This window comes from Pristis pectinata, chromosome 8 (genome assembly GCF_009764475.1).
Source record: "Pristis pectinata isolate sPriPec2 chromosome 8, sPriPec2.1.pri, whole genome shotgun sequence".
Classification (NCBI taxonomy): domain Eukaryota; kingdom Metazoa; phylum Chordata; class Chondrichthyes; order Rhinopristiformes; family Pristidae; genus Pristis; species Pristis pectinata.
Genome location: NC_067412.1, coordinates 50,613,263 through 50,634,770, shown reverse-complemented (window position 1 = coordinate 50,634,770; position 21,508 = coordinate 50,613,263). Strand labels below are relative to the sequence as shown.

At 40.7% G+C, this 21,508-nt stretch overlaps 1 protein-coding gene across 2 annotated transcripts in view; it reads left to right on the top strand.

The window, feature by feature from the left end:
* LOC127573551 (sodium- and chloride-dependent neutral and basic amino acid transporter B(0+)-like) overlaps positions 1-11,193 on the top strand; it is a 66,913-nt gene extending 55,720 nt beyond the window's left edge. For both annotated transcript variants that reach the window (XM_052021886.1, XM_052021884.1), the window contains one exon: positions 10,581-11,193. In XM_052021886.1, coding sequence (XP_051877846.1) covers positions 10,581-10,709 — 129 coding nt within the window. In that variant the 3' untranslated portion in view covers positions 10,710-11,193. The remainder of the gene's footprint in view (positions 1-10,580) is intronic.
* The last annotated feature ends 10,315 nt before the right edge of the window (positions 11,194-21,508 follow it).

Genomic DNA, 21,508 nt, shown 5'->3' with positions numbered 1-21,508 from the left:
TTCAATTCCATCTGCTTCATTGCTAGATCAGCCTCTATCTTCATCTGAGTTATCTTTTGTTCGGCCTCTATCTTTAACTGGGTCTGTTCTCGTTCAGCCTCTAATTTCTTTTGCTCTCGTTCAGCCTCTATCTTTGCCAGCTGCACCTGTGCCTCAGAAATTGCTATTTCACTGCCAGGAAACTGTTTTAACACTTCCTTCTCAAACACCTTCTTTTCCACATAATGGCCAGCTATCAGTCTCTGAATATCTGCCTTTCTCATAGACTGCTTTACTTCTGTAAGGTTTAGCCTTGTAGCAATCTTTATCAAATCATCCTTTTTCGCCACCTCCAATCCCTTTTGGGTTGGTGACTCCAAAAATGCCTTAATATCCATTGCTGCTGGTTTCCACACACACAAGCCAATTAAAAAGAATTTATCAGACCTCCCTCAAAAATCTTTGGATTGAATCCCGAACGAATCTCGTCAATCTGGGGAACGATCCCAGAAGACACTCGTTAACCTTTGGGTTGGATCCTGGACGAGCCCCCAATTTTGTCACAAACCAGCAACAAAAGAAACACACTGAGCATGATTCAGTGTTAAAAACTATTTTATTAATCACTACTTATGATAATACGTAAAATAAAAGTAAAAATGTTAGTATGTTAGAATTCAAAAATGTTAAACCACGAACGTTAACCCCAAAACTAAACTCTTCGTGTGTGTGTGGGTGTGGCAAAGTCCAAAACTCCCAGTTCCGGAATGGTTCTTAAAGTTCAGTTCCACAAGCCATAAGGTGAAACATGAGCAAGGGCTTCTTCAACAACCACCGTTGTCTGAAGATAAGAAATAGATGTAGAAAAACATAGAGAGAGTAAATACGAAATCCAAATGTTCCACGATGGAACCCAAACGACACTTCAGTGTTTACTCGGTAGTGACTTCCTCACCCCGAAAAGCATCTGAACCGTGGTCGTCCACATACAAATACCTGTTTCCTTCTACAGGTCAGCAACAAAGTGAACTCCACCGGATTACTTCCAACTTCCATGCATGGATTTCAGTGGCAAACACAGTTATTGTTTCTCATCCATCGATAGAGAAAACAAGCAGGCTGGTGTCTCTCTCCCTTCTCTCTCTCTCTCCTTCTTATTCTGACTTCTTCAACAATGTCATTACGTCTTTTATCTTCTATTGACGTAAGCACGCCCCACACACACATATACACACACTCTCTATCTTAAAGGGACTTTCACTGAGTCCGTAACACTAGGCACTTTCACATACACATGTATGTGCATACTAAGCATGCTCTCACATGGATGCACACACATAATTAAACACAGACACAAAGAAACAGACTTGTGCATACTTAAGTAACATGTCAATAAGCAGGCATGAACCCACATGTGCATACATGAGGTTGAACCCTGTACATAAACAGATAAATATACCCACACACAATGGCAGCATAGTGGCACAGCTAGCAGACCCTACTGCCTTTCAGCTCCAGGAGCCAACATTCAATCCTGACTTCCGATGTTATCTGTATGGAGTTTGCATGTTCTTTCTGTGACCATGTACGTTTTCTCTGGATGCTCTGGTTTCCTCACACGTCCCAAAGATATGTGGGTTGGTAGACTAATTGCCACTGTAAATTTCCCCTAGTGTGTCGGTGAGTGGTAGAATCTGTGGTAGTTGATGGGATCACTATGGACTTATGAGTGCTTTCTGTTCAGTGTGTAGGTTTAAGGAGCTCTTTCTGTGCCATATGACTGTATCACACACACACACACACACACACACACACACACAGCCACACCCACACCCACACCCCCACGCACACACCTGCATACATACATGCACGCGCACACACACACACACACACGCGCGCGCGCGTAAGCAATTGAGACAAATCTATAATATCCTTCAGAGTGCCACTCTGATCCTATTATAAATAATGAGGAACAATTTCAGAATACCTCAGCAACTGATGAATCATACAGTCATTGACCAACAGAGAGCTCAAAATTTAAATAGGAAATAACCTCTTCTGTGAAGACACTTTGAAGCATTGGTGTTTAACTACACACTTCAGATATTTTTACAGCAGGGCTCTAGCTCTCTAAGGAAATAAATTCTTTCACAACTATTTTCTGAAGTTATTTTATGACTCTCCATTAACTTCCAAACTCCCTGTAACTCACAATGCTATAACACACCACGAGGCATTTACTTTGCTTTTGTTGACAAATCACATTTAATTCCCCAAGTGAGATTTCATCCCTTTTTAAATATACACATCATCTAAACCCCATTCCACTACCTGTCTTTCTTGTCAGAGCAAACAGGGCAATCTGGTGTTGCAGGTATTCACCCTCAACAAAAATAATTGAAATCACTTTTGTGATTTTTATAAATGACTTGGATGAGGATGTGGAAGGGTGGTTAGTAAGTTTGCTGATGACACAAAGGTTGGTGGTGTTGTGGATAGTGTAGAAGGTTGCTATAGATTACAACAGGAGATTGATAGGATGCAGAGCTGCGCTGAGAAGTGGCAAATGGAGTTCAACCCAGAAAAGTGTGAAGTGATACACTTTGGAAGATGGTGTGTTGGCCTTCATTAGTTGGGGTATTGAGTTCAAGAGCTGCGAGGTAATGTTGCAGCTCTATAGAACTCTGGTTGGACCACACTTGGAATATGTGTTCAGTTCTGGTTGCCTCATTATAGGAAATATGTGGAAGCTTTAGAGAAGGTGCAGAGGAGATTTACCAGGATGCTACCTGGATTGGAGAGCATGTCTTATGAGGATAGGCTGAGTGAGCTAGGACTTTTCTGTTTGGAGAGAAGAAGGATGAGAGGTGACTTGATAGAGGTGTACAAGATGAAAAGAGGCATAGATCAAGTGAACAGTCACTGGGCGAAAATGGCTAACACAAGGGGGCATAATTTTAAGGTGATTGGAGGAAGGTACAAGGGGGATGTCAGAGGTAAGTTTTTTTACACAGAGTGGTGGGTGCGTGGAACGCACTGCCAGCAGAGGTTGTGGGAGCAGATACATTAAGGACATTTAATATACTCTTAGATAGCCACATGAATGATAGAGAAATGAGAGGGAAGGGTTAGATAGATATTAGAGCAGGATAAAATGTTTGCACAACATTGTGGGCTGAAGGGCCTGTACTGTGCTGTAATGTTCTATGTAATCTGTATTAACTGACAAATGCCTTTATTGGTTCAGTTAACAACAACATGTAAGTCATACAAAACTAAATATCTGTGTGCACACCCAATAGGTTTCTCTGACCGTCCCTGAACAGTCAAAGAATAGAAGAGGTAATACCCAGGAATAGGAGTTTACGTTGGCCAGGCATTCCTCTTGATCCCAACATAATCTCCATGTTTCTGACATGGGGTCATCCACTCTGCGATGGGTGGTCTCCAGAGTTCTCGCTGCTCCTACACTCAAAATCCTCCATTCTTACCCTCTTTCTTATCAGATTGAGCTGTTGTGTTTTGATTTCATTGGGTCAGGTTCATCTGGCTAGTCGGTGTCAGCTTCTCATTGGATCTGGCCCAAGGCTAAAAGCAGTATTACTTTATTGCTCTTTCCCCAGACTTGTGCCTCAGGTAATTTTCTTTGATCTCTCTGAGACAGATCAGTTGAAACCACTTTAGCCAGGTCAGCCCAACACTGGGCTCAGGTTATTTCAGGTCACAGGCTGTTCTTTCCACTTGCCATTTTTACCTAATCAAATGAACAGCTTCTTATTTGGAAGTGATCTCAAGTTTAGCAGATCATCAGCAGGAACCTCATTGTGTCCACTTTCAATTGCTCTGATCAAACCATCCCTGAGCAAGAGCCAGTTCACAAAGTAGTTCACAAAATGGCGGCTGCAAGAACAGTCTCACAAAATGGCAGCCTCTTTCCTTTAACCATGTGGCAAGAACAAAGACATTTGGTTTGTCTGCTTCCACTGTCCACTGATTTGGAGATTTTAATTCTGTCTGGTCAACATCTCCCCCCTGTTGATCCAAAGATATTTATCCTAGGATCATCATCCTCCTCTCATTCTGTTGACTGCCTGTGGGACTGTCATAGACCCCCCAGTGCGTGTGTTACACTCACATTAGATAAAAAGTTTACCTACTTAATTCACACCATTCCCTTTTATATTGATAGTCATCCTCTTTTATTAGAGCATCACCTTCTAACTTTCACATAATTTCACTCTTCCACTTTCTAAGTTGGTGTACAATAAGCATTGCATTTATCAACGTACATAAAATTAGTACTACAGCTGCATGTGATACTATCCTCACCCATAGATGTACTTGAACATTAGATCCCCAATTCCAAAATTTACTCCAAAAATCTGGGTCACACAATACCTCATTTGCTTTATTGGCATACGTTTTAATTACTTTAGTGTGTTTAGTCCATTGATGGATTACCTCCCTTGCCTCTTCTGCAATTTGTGTCCAGTCTGCAGTCAAGTGTGAAATTGGTGGCAATTCGGTAACAACATACCTCCACAGATAGTGATCCATGTCAGTGCATCAAATCATGAGGTTTTCCTTCATTACCACATTTACTACTGGCTGAGGCAAAGGTCATGCTCCAATAGCCAGATCTAAAGTCACGTTTCCAAAAGCTACAGCTGTGTCCTTCCAAAGGACAATGTTTCCATCCCTTGGTAGAACTCATGGCTGCCGTTGCTATATAGTACATCTGCCCCACATGTGCAAAATAGATGACAACATTCATAAGTAATGGAACCACAGTTCATGAGTTTTCTGCTGGAGGGACTGTATCTGGTTTTCTACACCTGCTATATCCAAGGTATTAACTACCTGCTCCCACTAATTCCTATTGTCCTCTTTTCCTTATTTTTTTTAACTGGTTTCAACTCACTCCTGCTTAGTTGTGTCCCAAGAAGATGAGCGAATAACTGTTTCATGGTATGCAATCACCATTCAGGTGCTATTTTTTCAGTTAGATTAAGAACTACCTGAACCTGCTGATATCTTGGTACCAAACTGACAGATTCCCTCATATCTTCTAACACTAATTCTACCTTGTTTGTATTATGCTGGGTCTCACTACATTTAGGCTCTGGTGCAGTCTCAGTTACTTGAGGGTGTGGGGTAGTAAGTTTTCTGGTAGTTTTGAAAATCATGAAGAGTCCTGGGTCCTGACAGAAACTCTTGCCCCTACCTTTTAATGCCCTTTTCACTCTACTTCCTCCCTGTACTGTGTCCTGTGTACAGTTAGTAATGATCAAAGCAACCTTTGGAAAACGCTTGGTATAACCACCCCAATTGATATATCTATTGTGGGAATCACTGCCCCACTTGATAGTCACATGAATGTGATCCCACAGAACCGTAATCTTACCATGGCCGTCATTACCTGATGGTTGCTCAATAACTGGGCCTAAAACTGACTGATGATTATCCCCTCTGGGATAATTAACAATGTCACCCCCAGAGTTTTACTACATAAGAACTGTACCTTTGTACCCTCTGGGATACCCAAGGTTTTGTCTACGTATGTCAAACTATTTATCCCTGCATAATACAAGTTCAAGTCCTCTGGTTCCCCTTTGTTATCCCGAGTTACTCAGATCCATTGAGAAAAGTCGTTTTTGATCACTGGGTATTCTCCAAGTATCGACATTGCTGCTGGCACATTCGTCAGCTGTAATCGTTCTGAAACAAGACCGACCATAACCCCAGTCACGGTTAATTCTATTGCAACAAAACACATTATTCCTTTCATCTTGGGTTAAACCATGTCATTCTGTCTTGCACCTTCCTTTATCTTTTTTAGGGCACTTTCAGCTCCCTGGTGTCCCCCATGTCACTGTACGAGTGGATCATTTGGTTTTGATCCCCCTCTGGAACCACAAATTTCCCTTCACATAAGACCACTCCATCTTTAATATGCACTCCTTTGTTGCTCTTTGGATATTTCTGACCATGTTCTTTGTATCAATTTTTTAAATTCTTTGTCTTTCTTTTTCTGCTCTGTAACATCCATAACGTTAACTTATTGCTCCTTTCTGCCTTCCGATTTCCCCAATCGGCAGCTGCTATCCCTGTCCACTTACAGAGTCTTGCTTTGCTAACTCATCAGCCTTCCTATTCCCCTCGGGGGATAGTTTTGAGTGAGCTTTTATGACTCCATGTTCTTTTCCCTTCACATATATTCCACACATGGTTCTCCTCTCACCATCCTGTACTGATGAGAAACCATATATAAAAAATGTTCAAATGGGGTTCTTCATTTCCCTTTGTGTCTTTATTCTCGGGTGTTGCTTTACCTGATCTCCTTCCAACCCCTCTCCCCTTTATGTTTTGATACAAGTGGTCCCTTGGAATTATTTGCTATCATAACCTGACACTTGTGCAGTTCTTCAGTATAATTAGGATCATTTGTGAGGAAAGTACGAACTTTAATACACATTACAATTATATCTGGACCTTTCAGTATCAGGGCTGACTGACCAGATCATTTTAATTCGACCATCCAGCAGCAGATGGAGAGGTGTGTGTTTTGTTAAGATGGGGAGGAAATTAGGGCTGACGATGTAAGCGAAATGCTGAACTATTGTTTGGACCAGCCCATTATTTAAATTAGAGTCACATATGCATTTTACAGGACAAGCACTATGGTTGCATCAAAACCATTTTCCAAATAAACTCTAAAACTCAAAATCAGCATGTCAAAAGTCTTGAGCAACATTTTTTATGTCTGGAAAAAGAAAATATTCTTCTTAGCAAAAGCAGCTTTCAGGATTGCTTCCCAAATGTTCCAATCTCCCGAAATATCAATGTCATTTTCCCAATTTAACAATGCACCAATGACCAATTTCCCCAAATGGCAAATTCCCTTTGAAATCTGGGCACCTTGTATCCAGAATAGAGACAGACAGATTTCCATCACCTTAACCTGCATTCCATGTGTCCAGTGTGGAATCTGGGCCTCTCTCTAAAATCAGTTCTGAAGGAAACAAATAAAAGAACACAAACTAAAAACACAGATAAGACAAAATAAAACAAGAATCCATGCTTGCAATTTTCTTCCTTCAAACCCTAAGCAAATAACTGGAAAACTGGGAATAAACAGTTAGTTTCCACAGTGAAAAACTTTAACACATATTCCAAAGAACAAAGGAAAAGAAAAGATGGCTGAGTGAGGGCCCCCCACACACTAACACATTCACACAACTGCTTAAAGAAACACAGCTTCTTAAAAGATAAGAGCTCCTGCAAATTTACTTCACATAGAGCAGTAAAATTTTTCATTTGGTCACTTCTTATTCCTCTGGAGCATAGGATTAGGTCAAACTTCCTCCCAATACAAATTTAACAAACACATGAGAGCCTTCCACTCACTCACACACATTCACTCTCTTTCTCTCTCAAGTGGCCACATCTCATGCAACAATTTAAACTTTCAAACCACTTATGCTTTAAACCATTTCAGAAAATGACTTCCTCTGAAGGGTTTAACAGCTGCAAAATATATTAAATTGCAATCATGCAAAATTTTGAGGAGGCATGTAATTTTAAGACTTTAAAACGAAGGAATGCTGGAAGTTATTCTTCATCCACAAGTAAGCATTCAACAAGTTTAAAGCATGACATTCCCACATCACCCAAAACCCCAACATCTTCTGACCTTTCCCAAACTCCAATCTCTGATCTGTGTTAGGATTCAGATTATATCGACTGTTGCACTGTTCTGGGCATAATGACTCACATTACCACAGCTGAAGCAGCAGATATGGGCACTGTACAGGGATGTTTGCCCCCAGAGAGGTCTTCCTGATAGGGTGAAGGTTTACTCCTGCATTGTGTCACTTCCTTTCTGCAATCTCTCTGTTGGTTTCTCCCCTGACCTGCATTTCTCCACATGATGCCCTGTGTATTTCGTTGGAGGGGAAACGTTCTAGCTGTTTTTGAAGTCTTCCTGAAGTTAGAATCTAACCCCAGCATTTCCCTCTCCCATGCTCTAACCATTTTGCTGAGTACCCATGCCTCAGTATGTGCAGGGTCAGTGGGATCAAAATGCTCTATCGCCTTTCTAGATGCGGCAATGCTGTGAGACACCAACGTTCTTAACCATCTATTTCAGGGTTCTGGTTCTAAATAATCTCGATCTAATGTTAATCCATATATCTTTGGAACACCATCCATAGGTGGGACACAAATGCAATGAGGCGTTCTCCTCTCCTCTGGTAACATTTGCTTAGCGCATCTACCGAGTCCCCTCTGTTAATACCCATAACGGTTAATATCGCACACTTTAACTCCTCATTTGTTCCCCCACTGTGTCGCTGTACTACTGACAAAGCTGAGTGTATGTTTGGATGCAAACACATTACATTCAATTAACTTTCCTCAGCATCACTTAGACTGTGTACTGCTCTCTGGTGAGTTGCCTGGAAACAGCTCCCTAGGATCATCCCTAGACATATGTCCCAGTATCCTGAGCAATATCTCTCAGTTGCTGTAGCACAAATGGGGGAGTGTATCTTATATACTAGTTTTGATTTCCTGACCCAGCTCCGCCCTCCCTGGTAGTGACCGGCGGGGGAGGGTGGGGGGGAGTGGTGGTTCCAGGTGGCCACTGGTTCTGACATTAGCACCCGCTCCTTTTGGTTGTATGTTGGTGGGGGATCGTCGGGAGGATGCTCCCTGTCATCATCAGGACCATATCTGGCCACTTCATCTGCTAAATCTCCTCAACCTTTACCTCCTTCACCACCTTCCTCCCCTGCTTCGGATCCAAAAGCATGTCCTGAGCAGCGAGTTGGTCCTGCGGCTTTTCTATTTGCTTAAGACACTTTGTGTGATCTCCCGTGTTACTTTTCTTTTCCTGTATGAATTTCTGTATCACATCCATAGCTGTTTATAAATCACCACACTGTTTCCTCAATCCCTCCACTTCATTCTGAGCTACTTCTCTCTTTTCTTTAACTAGTTTTTCACACTGCAACTGAAACTGGTTCAAATCCATGCTCCTCTGCCCCTGTAGATCAGTAACCTTCTCCTTAAGGCAGGCTACATTCTCACGGAGCCTTCTGACTTCCTCTTCTAATCTGTCCTTCTCTACTCCAGCTTGCTGCCGACATTCTATTCAATCCTCAATTAAACAGCCAACAGCTACTGGCTTCTGTACTTGTTGAAGTTCCATGTCTGACAATTTCCTTCAGCAACCTTCCAAAGGGCTTCCGCAATGGTTTTCCCTTCAGCGTCGGCGTGACCTGCAAACTCTCTGTATTGAGGCCATTCCCCCATTACATGGTTCTGAAGGAGTCCCCTTCAATCAAAACAATACAAGTCCTCTGGACTTGCAGAATTCCCTGAACTTTTCAACCTAGGTTAGTAATAACCTAGCCCCCAGTTCTCTCTGTACTTCACCAATCTGGTCCGGCTCAAGTCACCCCCTGATGAATCCCTCGGAGAGATTTATCCTTGAGCCCCAAGAGGGATGCCAATTATGTTGCAGGTATTCACCCTGAACAATAATAATTAATTAGGCACAGAGAAAATCTGTATGAACTGACAAATACCTTTATTGGTTCAGTTAACAACAAACATGCAAGTCATATAAAACTAAGTAACTATGCGCCTACCCTCTAGCTTTCTCTGACCCTCCCTGAAAAGTCAAAGAATATAAAAGGTAATACCCGGGAATAGGAGTTTATGCTGGTCAGGCATTCCTAGTGATCCCAACGTAATCTCCACATTTCTGATGTGGGGTCATCCACTTCTGTGATGGTTGGTCTCCAGAGTTTTTGCTGTTTCTATGCCCGAGCCCCCCCACCACACCCCCCCCCCCCCTTTCTTACCCTCTTTCTTATCAGATTGGACTGTTGTGTTTTGATTTTGTTGGCTCTGGCTCATCTGGCTAGCCGGTGTCAGCTTCTCATTGGATCTGGCCCAAGGGGGTATTACTTTATTGCACTTCCCTCAGACTTGTGCCTCAGGTAACTTTCTTTGATCTCCCTGAGACAAACCAGTTCAAACCACTTTAGCCAGGTCAGCCAAACACTGGGCTGAGGTTACTTCAGGTCTTTCCGCATTACCTTTCTTGAACGATAGAACAACATTTGCCATCCGCCAATCCTCTGGTACTACTCCTGTGGACAGGGAGGACGCAAAGATCATTATCAATGCCCCAGCAATCCCTTCCCACGCTTCTGTATTGGTGAAAAGAGAAACAGAGTTAACATTTCAAGTCAAAGATCCTTCCACAGAAAGATTTAAAAAAAAGAAAGTTTTAACTTTCTGAGAAGGTGGTGTGAGGGATGTTTCCGATAAAGGGTATATCTGTGACAGGGTGAGACCAGTGTTGTTGCAGGATGGCTTATCTAGTCAAATAGTCTAAGTGGGGCAGTCAGAGTGTGATTACATTTCTTTGTGTTATGTGTTGCAAATAGCAGGGCTTTGGAATAAGCTTGGCAGATCAGGCTGTATTAATGGCAATCTAATTAGGTTTAGAGCTTCTTTCTTTTAGTCGAAAGTTAAAGGTTGAAAAAAAATCAAACAAAAATAATATAACCTTTCACTCTCTTTCACAGAAAATTTCTGCCATTTGCACGTCAGCTCCTGACTGGGGTCCATTCTTGGAACAACACAGAGGTGAAAGATACAGGAACAAGCCTGATTCTGCAGAAGTTCCTAACAGTGTGCGACTCCTAGAGTCATAGAGACATGCAAGATGGAAACAGGCCCTTCAGCCCAACTCGTCCATGCAAACTGTGTTGCCCAATGTCCCAGTTGTCCCTGAGATATAAGAGTTTAAAGTAAATTTCTGTTTAATCGTAAACAATTCCCTGGAAGTCTACAATTTATTCCCACTGAAACATCAGTGAGAGTTGTCCTGAACAACCAGCACTGCTGACTTGGTTTATCTCCCTGTCTCATATTTCATACTTTACTGTCATATTTCTTTTCAGCAGTGAAGGAGGCCAGTTGGCTGCCCATTCTACATTGGCTGTCAGTGCACTCTCATTCCCCTGCTTATTTCCGTGTAACTTACTCTCTCACACATGCCTATTAACACCCGCCTGATTCTCTGACTACCCACCCACACTACGAATTAAGTCAGCCACATCTCTCGGCCCAGGTATACATCCCCACTTGGACTTGGGGGAGAGATATGTGGGGGAGAGGGGTGGGGGTGTATACCTGGGCCGACAGATGCGGGAGTCTCTGGGGGTGGGGAGGGGGGGACAGAGGTGGGGGGATATACCAGGGCTGAGATATGTGGGTGGTCTCCAGGGCTGAGGGGGTGCGGATGTTCTACTGGAGGAGAGAGGTGGGGGGTGGTGGTCTCTGTCCTGCCCCCCTCCCTCGAGGGTTCCTGTGGTCTCTCTCCTGCCCCCCTCCCTCCTGAAGTGGGGCTTCCAGTGGTCCAGGACCAGAGCAGTGACCTTGTGTTGGTGTTGCAGGTGGTTCCAGGGTACGGCCATGCCGTGCTGAGGAAGACTGACCCCCACTACACCTGTCAGAGGGAGTTTGCTCTCAGTGGGATTGCTCTGAGGGCTAGCACCGACCCAATGGGCCGGTTTCCCCACTCTCCAGGAGAACGGGGCAGTGGGATTGCTGAGGGTTAGCACAGACCCGATGGGCCAGTTTCCCCACTCTCCAGAATGGGGCAGTGGACCAATTAAGCTAATGACTAGTGAAAGGAAATTGGAGCACCCAGTCACGGGGAGAATGTGTAAACTCCACAGAACTAACATGAGAGGTCAGGATTGAACCCAAGTCCCCGAAGCTGTGTGGCAGTTGCATTATCTGCAGCACCACCACGGCACCCTGCGTGGTTCGTTTTGCTCTATGCCTTGGTGTTTTTGTTCAAGTAGGCAATTGAAACTTCTGCTTTTCTCTTTTTTTTAATAAAGTTCCTTGTTGTTGTCCAGTTGAATTCTTGTTTGCATTTGCTAATTCCTTTTGCATTCTTGGTCATCCAATGTTTGTAAAAAATCTTGTAAGAAGCTTCAGAAGTGAAAAGCCTACAATTTCTCTCCTGTTCTCTGTGATCCAAGACCATGCACGGCTCCATCTGATTGTTACAAAAGACAATCATTAAGAATCAAGGTACTGACAAGCACAAAACAATTAAGTTAGACCTTTATAAAAGGCATATTTACCATTGACTGGAGCCCTGCGTCAATTTGTTGGGTTCTTCACTTCAGCAAGAATGTCCCTTAGAGAGAATGAAGGGGTCATACTATGAAAGAGTTGAAGGGCTGGACATGTTTGCTTTAGGATCGGAAGAGTTAACAGGACATCTGACAGTGTTCAAATTTGTGAAGGACTTTAATGGAAAAAAATAAGAAGGAGCCTGTTCCAAACCCAAGGAAATATTGATTAATTAACTGACACAGATTTTGGCTAATTAGCAATGGAACCAAATGTAACAAGAGGAAAGAAGGTGCACACCACAGATTATTACTATCTCTGCCTGAAGGGCTGGTCAACAACAACTTAGCAAATACATTGCTGATAGATAATATATTTAAGGCTGCAGGGAAAGACGAAGAGGTGAAACTTATGGGACCATTCCTATGAATAGCTGACACCGGCACAATAGGCCTCCTTTGCTGATACAGCATTCTTTGATTTCTTTTACAGTTCAAGGAGCACTGTGTATTTATAGAGACAGTTGTTTGAAAGGCAAGAAATGCATACATTTCAAAAGGAGACACAAGAGACTACAGAATCTGCAATCTAGAGCAAAAATCAAACTGCTGGAGGAACTCGGAGGGTCAAGCAGCACCTATGGAGACAAACAGATACTGATGTAGGGTCTCAACCCAAAACATCGACAATCCCTTTGCTTCCACAGATGCTGCTTGACCCATTGAGTTCCTCAAAACATTTCAAAAGAATGGCTGCAGTCCACACTTTTGCAGCTTACAGTAACATAAGTACGTATGTCTGATTAGATGCAATTTTCCTGAAACAGTACATGTAGCCTCCAGCCAGTCCCCACTGCTGAAGGTGTGGAGGGCGCATCTCCTACACGTTGGCACACTTTATGTTGACCTGAGGTCCAGGTCAGAGATTGCAGCTGCAGCAATGGAGAGACTGGTAGAGGAGGTATGGAACAGTAAGGATAACAGCATAAGAAATAGGAGCAGGGCATGTAGCCCAACACGCTCTCTTTAACATTCAATAAGATCATACCTTTCTTTCTTTCTTTTTCAATCTTTTTATTAAATTTCAGATTAATTCAAATTGATGTACATAACATTAATAATTATACATATGATACAAAGAGATCGGGATAACAATAATAATAATCTATATACTCACAAGGAGTAAAATATGTAACCTAGACCTCCCGCACTCTTGCTAAGTGTACATGATGGGAAAAAAAATTGAAAAGAAATTTAATTATATGAAGAGAAAACCCCCAAATAAAAAAAAGTATAATATTAACTAAAAGCAAACCAAATACTTCAAAGAAAAAAAAGGACTGATATTTCTTCAATTAAAAAAAACACATTCTTATGACGTCAGCTCCGCTTCTCAATATTCAAAGGTTATTGAAGAGGATTTGAAAAAGGTCAGCTCATATTGTATGGAAATATTGAATAAATGGACTCCAAACTTCCTCAAATTTAAGCGAAGGATCAACAGTACCACTCTTAATTTTTCCTAAGTTTAAACATGTTATAGTTTGAGAAAACCATTGAAATGCAGAAGGGGGCATAGGGTCCTTCCATTTAAATAGAATAGATCTCTTGGCCATTAATATAACAAAAGCAATTATACGACAAGCAGAAGTGGATAAATGGCCAGAATCCATCATTGGTAACCCAAAAATTGCAATAATAGGATGGGGTTGTAGATCAATATTCAATACAGTTGAAATAATATTAAAAATGTCTTTCGAATATTTTTCCAAAAGAGGACAGGACCAAAACATATGTGTCAGGGAAGCCACCTCCGAATTACATCTGTCGCATATAGGGTTTATATGATGATAAAAACGGGCTAACTTGTCCTTCGACATATGGGTTCTGTGGACCACCTTAAACTGTATCAAAGAGTGTCTAGCACACATTGAAGATGTATTAACTAATTGGAGAATTTTCCTCCATGTCTCTGTAGGTAAGAGTATCTGGAGTTCTCTTTCCCATTCATTCTTAATTTTATCAAGTGTCTCTAGACGTATTTTCATAATCAGATCATAAATTATTGCTACCAAGCCCTTCTGATAAGGATTAGAACCTAAGATTTTTCCCGTAATTTCAGTTTTATGTAGTATCGGGAAAGAAGGTAAAGTGACTTTTAAAAAGTTTCCTATCTGTAAATATCGAAAAAAATGTGATCCAGGTAAATTGTGTTTATTAGACAACTGTTTAAAAGACATGAAACAGTTATCAATGAATAAATCAAGAAAACATGTTATTCCTTTCATGTTCCATAAAGAAAAAGCTAAGTCAATTCTAGATGGTTGAAAGAAAAAATTAGATTGGATAGGACTTGATAAAATGAATTTATTCAATCCAAAAAATTTACAAAATTGAAACCATATTTGTATTGTATGTTTAACTATTGGGTTAATCATTTGTTTACTCAACTTAGTAAGTACAAAAGGGAGTGAGGCTCCTAAAATAGAAGCTAATGAAAATCCTTGCACTGATTCATACTCAAGATACACCCATCGAGGACATTGAATTACATCTAAAACTTGTGCCCAGAAAATTAAGTATCTAATATTAATTGCCCTATAGTAAAATCTAAAGTTAGGCAAAGCCATACCACCATCCTTTTTTAATTTTTGTGAATATTTCTTACTTAACCTTGGATTGTTATTCTGCCATATATATGAAAGAATTTTAGAATCAATAAAATTGAAAAAGGATTTCAAAATGAGAGTTGGAACTGCCTGAAATAAATACAAAAATTTTGGTAAAGTATTTATCTTAACTGCGTTAATTCAGCCAATCACTGATAGAGACAATGGGAACCATTTAGTAAACAATTGTTTAACTTGATCAATTAAAGGTAAAAAGTTAACTTTGAAAAAGTCCTTATGCTTCTTGGTAATTTTAACACCCAGATACGTAAAATAATCAATCACTAATCTGAATAGTAATTGCCTATAAATTGGGACTTGCATACTTAATGGGAAAAGTTCACTCTTATTAAGATTTAATCTATAACCAGAGAAAACACTAAACTGAGCAAACAGTGATAATGCTGCAGGGATGGATTTCTCTGGGTTAGAGATATAGAGTAACAGGTCATCTGCATATAGTGATATTAGAATTAGTATTGGTATTGGTTTATTATTGTCACTTGTACTGAGGTACAGTGAAAAGCTTGTCTTACAAACTGATTGTACAGGTCAATTCATTACACAGTGCAGTTATATTGAGTTAGTGCAGGGTGAAATGAGTAGTACAGGTAAAAACAATAACAGTGCAGAGTAAAGTGTCACAGCTACAGAGAAAGTGCAGTGCAATAAGGTGCAAGGTCACAACAATGTAGATTGTGAGGTTATAGTCCATCTCATTGTATAAGGGAACCGTTCAACAGTCTTATCACAGTGGGGTAGAAGCTGTCCTTAAGTCTGGTGGTATGTGCCCTCAGGCTCCTGTATCTTCTACCCGATGGAAGAGGAGAGAAGAGAGAATGTCCCGGGTGGGTGGGGTCTTTGATTATGCTGGCTGCTTCGCCAAGACAACAAGAGGTAAAGACAGAGCCCAAGGAGGGGAGGCTGGTGTCCGTGATGCGCTGGGCTGTGTCCACAACTCTCTGCAGCTTCTTGCGGTCTTGGGCGGAGCAGTTGCTGTACCAAGCTGTGATACATCCAGATAGGATGCTTTCTATGGTGCACCAGTAAAAGTTGGTGAGAGTCAAAGGGTACAAACCAAATTTCTTTAGCCTCCTGAGGAAGTAGAGGTGCTGATGAGCTTTCTTGGCTGCGGCATCTACGTGATTTGACCAGGAAAGGTTGTTGGTGATGTTCACTCCCAGGAACTTGAAGCTGTCAACCCTCTCAACCTCAGCACCATTGATGTAGACAGGTTCACGTACACCGCCCCCTTTCCTGAAGTCAATAACCAGCTCTTTAGTTTTGTTGACATTGAGGGAAAGGTTGTTGTCATGACACCATTCCACTAAGCTCTCTATCTCCTTCCTGTACTCCGACTCATCACTGTTTGAGATATGGCCTACAACGGTGGTATCATCTGCAAACTTGTAGATGGAGTTAGAGCAGAATCTGGCTACACAGTTGTGAGTGTATAGGGAGTAGAGTAGAGGGCTGATGACGCAGCCTTGTGGGGCACTGATGTTGAGAATAATCGTGCCGGAGGTATTGCTGTCTATCCTCACTGATTGCAATCTGTTTGTTAGAAAGTCAAGGATCCAGTTACAGAGGGAGGTGTTGAGTCCTAGGTCTCGGAGCTTGATGACAAGCTTGCTTGGAATTATTGTATTGAAGGCAGAGCTGTAGTCAATAAACAATATCTTATGGATCCCCTTTCTACGAGTAATACCAAATATGTTAGAAGAGTCCCGAAGGGCAATTGCCAAGGATTCCAAGGCAATGTCAAATAATAAAGGACTCAAAGGGCAACCCTGCCTAGTGCCTCAAAAAATCCTGAAAAAGCGGGATCTCTGATTATTAGTAAGTATTGAAGCCATAGGTGTATGATAAATCAATTTAATCGCGGAAATAAAATTTGGACATTTCTCAAGCATGTTAGATAAATATTCCAATTCAATATCAAACACCTTCTCGGCATCTAGTGAGATAACACATTCTAGGATTATAGATGAAGGGGTATATACAATATTCATTAACCTCCTAATATTAAAATGCAAATAATGAATCTTAATAAATCCTGTCTGGTCATCAGAAATAATTTGTGGGAGTGTCTTTTCCAGTCTAGAAGCCAATATTTTGGAAAAAATTTTGGAATCCACATTCAGTAAAGAAACAGGTCTGTAAGATGCATGTTCAGTGGGATCTTCATCCTTTTTCAAAATTAAAGAGATAGTTGCTTCATAAAAAGATTGTGGTAGTTTACCTACTGATAGGGCATCTTCAAAAATTTTACTTAACCAGGGAGAGAGAAGATCAGAAAAGGATTTAAAAAATTCAACTGTATACCCATTGGGACCAGGTGTTTTACCCGAATTCATTGAAGAAATTGCTTTATTTATTTCTTCCTCCAAAATGGGTGCATCTAATATTGAACATTCATTAAGTGATAATTTCGGAGTCTTCAAATTCCTTAAAAATTCATGCATTAATGTAGAATCTCAGGAAATTCTGATTGATATAAAGAAGAATAAAATTCTTGAAACGATTTATTAATCTGATCATGGTCTACCGTGTAATTACCATCTCGTTTACGAACTTTAATAATCTGCCGTTGAGTTGAAGCAGCTTTCAGCTGGTTGGCCAACAATTTACCGGATTTATCATCATGTATATAAAACTGACTCCTGGTTTTGAGTAATTGATTTTCAATTGGAGATTTTAATAATAAATTGTGTTGTAATTGAAGTTCAATTCTCTTTTTATAAAGCTCCAAATTAGGAGCATCAGAGTATTTTTTTATTGATTTCTTTGATCTTATCAGCCAATATACATATTTCATTATTAGTTTGTTTTCTCAATCCAGCAGAGTATGAAATAATTTGATCACTGATATAAGCTTTGAAGGTATCCCATAATATCCCTCTGGAAATTTCTTCCATAGAATTAGTTGAAAAGAAAAAGGAAATCTGTTCTTTAATAAAGTGAACAAAGTCTAAATCCTGTAATAAAGAAGAATTGAATCGCCACTGTCTGAGACCAGAGGGTACGTCCGCTAATATAATTGTTAGTTTCAATGGCGCATGATCAGAAATGGCAATTGCATCATACTTACAGTTAATAACAGATGGAGCTAATCGCTAGACAATAAAAAAGTAATCAATCCTAGAGTAGTTGTGATAAACATGAGAAAAGAAGGAAAACTCTTTATTACATGGGTGTAGAAATCTCCAAACTTCTAAAATTCTGGAATCAACTAAGGAGGAATTAATAAAGACAGCGGATTTGTTTGGAAGTACGTGATTCAACGCAGATCTATCCATCAGACGGTTTAAACAGCAATTGAAATCTCCACCCATAATCAACGTATATTCGTTAAAATTAGGAAAAGGCGCAAATAAATGTTTAAAGAACTTGGGATGATCAACATTCGGTGCATAAACATTAACCATAACAACTTTTTTATTATGAAGTTAGCCAGTAATTAATAGAAATCTACCATTCGGGTCTGAAATTGTTTCATGATGAACAAATGAAATTGAGGAGTCTATAAAAATAGAGACTCCTTTCACCTTTGCTTGTGAGTTAGAATGAAACTGTTGACCCCTCCAAAATCTAAAAAAGTGCTGATTATCCTCTCTCCTAATATGAGTCTCCTGCGCAAAAATAATCTGAGCATTCAATCTATGAAAAACTTTAAAGATCTTCTTGCGCTTAATTGGATTATTTAAACCGTTCGTATTCCATGAAACAAAATTAATCATCTTATCCATTTTAACAGACTAAAAACATATGGCATGTAAAGGGTTAATCTTATTCCAGAGGAGACTCCTAAACAGGAAGAGGAAAAAAAGTTCAAAGAGGAGCCGGATATGACGACAATTCAGGCATACTTGTAGTTTATCAGTGCAGAGGAAAAAAAACAACTAACCTAAAAACAGCCCCCTCCGACCCACAAAAGCCTGATAACTGGCCAATAAACAGCCAGAATGCCACCCGCTAAGTAATTTAACCCCACCTCTTTAGGTGGCAAATCTCCAAGTTAAGAGGAATGCCAAACACCACCATTAGTCAAAACATGAGATAGCAAGTATCCAAAACAAAAATTTTGAAATGTAAACAGACTTGATAACAGAGTTCTACAGAAACGAGAATACTGACAATCAATATTTAAAGAATACAATCTTACTATTATTTCAAAAGAAAAAAACAATCAGTCACTCAATCAGATTCTTAATTATTACCAAAACAAACCATTAAAATATTAAAGTAAAATAATAAAAAGAAAAAAAAGAAATGTTAAGTAGGGATATGATAAGTATCCATGTTCCAGAACCAAGCACTAAAGAGTTAACAGAGGGCAGGAAAAATATCTCCGAACTTAAAAAGCTCTCAAGTCTGTAAGTTAATTATTACCTAATAGACCAAATAGATATAAAAATCAAAGAATAGCACGTTTCTTAACTATCTGAAGTCAAGAGTTAATGTTGAAGGAATTCTTCAGCTTCCTCGATGGAATTAAACCATCGGCGTGATTTATCGGGGAGTTCAATCCTCAAACGTGCAGGAAACACTAATGCAGGTTGATAGTTCTCTTGATAGAGACGCGATATAATTGGTTTATAATGCAGTCTCTCTCTCATAACTTCTGGGCTGTGATCTTCAACCAGACAAAACTTCCAATCTTTATATTGGATCATTCCTCGACGACAAGCAATTTGAATCAAATGTTCTTTGGTACTCACATAGTGAAATCTCAGTATTACTGGCCGTGGTTTTTGCTCTGAGATCATACCTGATCTTGGTCTCAACTTGCCCACTGAAGCATACATGAGGATGGGCCTTGTATTCAATTCCAGCAAGACCAAGATCCTCATATGACCAAGACCACTGCTCCACACAGCCCTCTGACAAAAAGGTCTGTGGCGAAACACTGGAGAACATGGAACATGTTCCATAACTTGGGGGCCACCTCTCGGCTGATGCAACCACCGATGATGAAGTTCACCACCCTCTTTAGTTAATTGAGGAAAAGGGTGTTTGAAGATCAGTACCTCAGACCTGGTGCAAGCTTATGGTCTACTAAGCAGCAGTGATCCCTGTCCTCTTGTATGTTCTGAGACCTGACTACATACAGCAGGTATCTCAAGGCACTGAAAAACTGCCACCAATATTCATTTCATAAAATTATTTAAATTCATTGGAAAGATAAGCAAACTGACATCAGTGATCTCTCCTAGACTAACATCCCCAGTATTGAGGCCCTAGTTATTCAGTCAGCTCCACTGGACAGGCCACATCCTTCGTATGCCTGACACCAGATCTCTATAACAGGTAATACTCCGAGCCTGATCATGGCTGGAGTTTACGAGGCAGACAGAGAAAAGATTCAAGCTGTGCTTGAAGTTTCCTTAAAGAAGAGCAATAACTCCACTTCTGGTCTATGAGTGCTCAAAGTGGAGCAGGGCGATTCAGGGTGGTGTTGATAACTTTGAGATTATGTATCATGAGCACACAGAGGCCCTACATAAGCAACGGAAGGAAAGCAGCACCACACAACCTGCCCACCCAGTCACCCCGTCAGCCACCTCCTGTCCCAACTGTGGAAGACTCTATTGTTCCAACATTGGCTCATCAACCACCTCAGAACCCACAGAATCAGACTGGATGTAAGGCATTCTCAATCCTGAGGGACTGCCTAACATGAAGTGTATGTGTGTGTATGTATGTGGGTGAAAATAATCAGGTGAACTGAACTGTTCATGGGTAGTTATCAGAGGTCACCAGCAGGCGGGTAGAAGGACGGAGAAGGAGAAGGTGAGTTACTATACATTTAGTTCTTGGTCCTAGCTCTGCAGGCACTATAAATAAATTGATTGGAACTTGAAAAGTGCAGTTGCTGTTAATTGAACTCCAGTAATGGATCTATCCATATGGAACCTGGCCACTTCATTCTCCTTCCCTGTAATCTCCTCCACTACTTACTGCAGCAAGGAAGCATCCATCCCATGATCCCCCAACAGAAAATGGCCACCTCTCCTCCTCTCTACGTCCTGGGCCAAAACTTCCAGTTCATGGTCAGCATATTGTTGCATGCTCTCTCTCAGATTCAGCTATTACTTTTGTGGGCATTTCACGCATCACTTCCAGTGCACACAATCCTAGGTCTCCTTTAAGAGGGTTTGGCTCTCTTTACATCTTGTTCTGCTTAGTCCATCCTCCCCTCCCACCCTCCCCAGACTCCATGCGTACAGCCAATGACCAGCATGGTATCTTTGGCAGATGTGTGATCATTGAAACCTGCAGGCAGCATGATTTGTTACCTTAACATTCAATTTCCTATCAATGTCAAATATTAATAAAATGTTCAAAATGAACAGAAGCTAAGCAATGATGATTTCTTCAATTGCAGCTGTAAATACTTAGTGCAATTTTCCGATTGGCATGATTTTAACCAGAAATGATCATTGAGCAGCTTTTGTTCAAGGTGAGATGAAAACTGGATCACTTAGAATAGTTATATTCAGTGCAATGCAAAATAATTTTTAGATGAGAAATTTGTACCAAAAATGTAGTTGTTGACAAGCTGACTGGAACATGGTATATCTCTCTGTTATATATTGCATGCAGTTCTTTGAAATATTAAATCTGTGATCCAAGGCTAACTTCCACTACTCCTTGTGATTGCAAGTAGGTTTAAAATTAATGGGGAGGCCT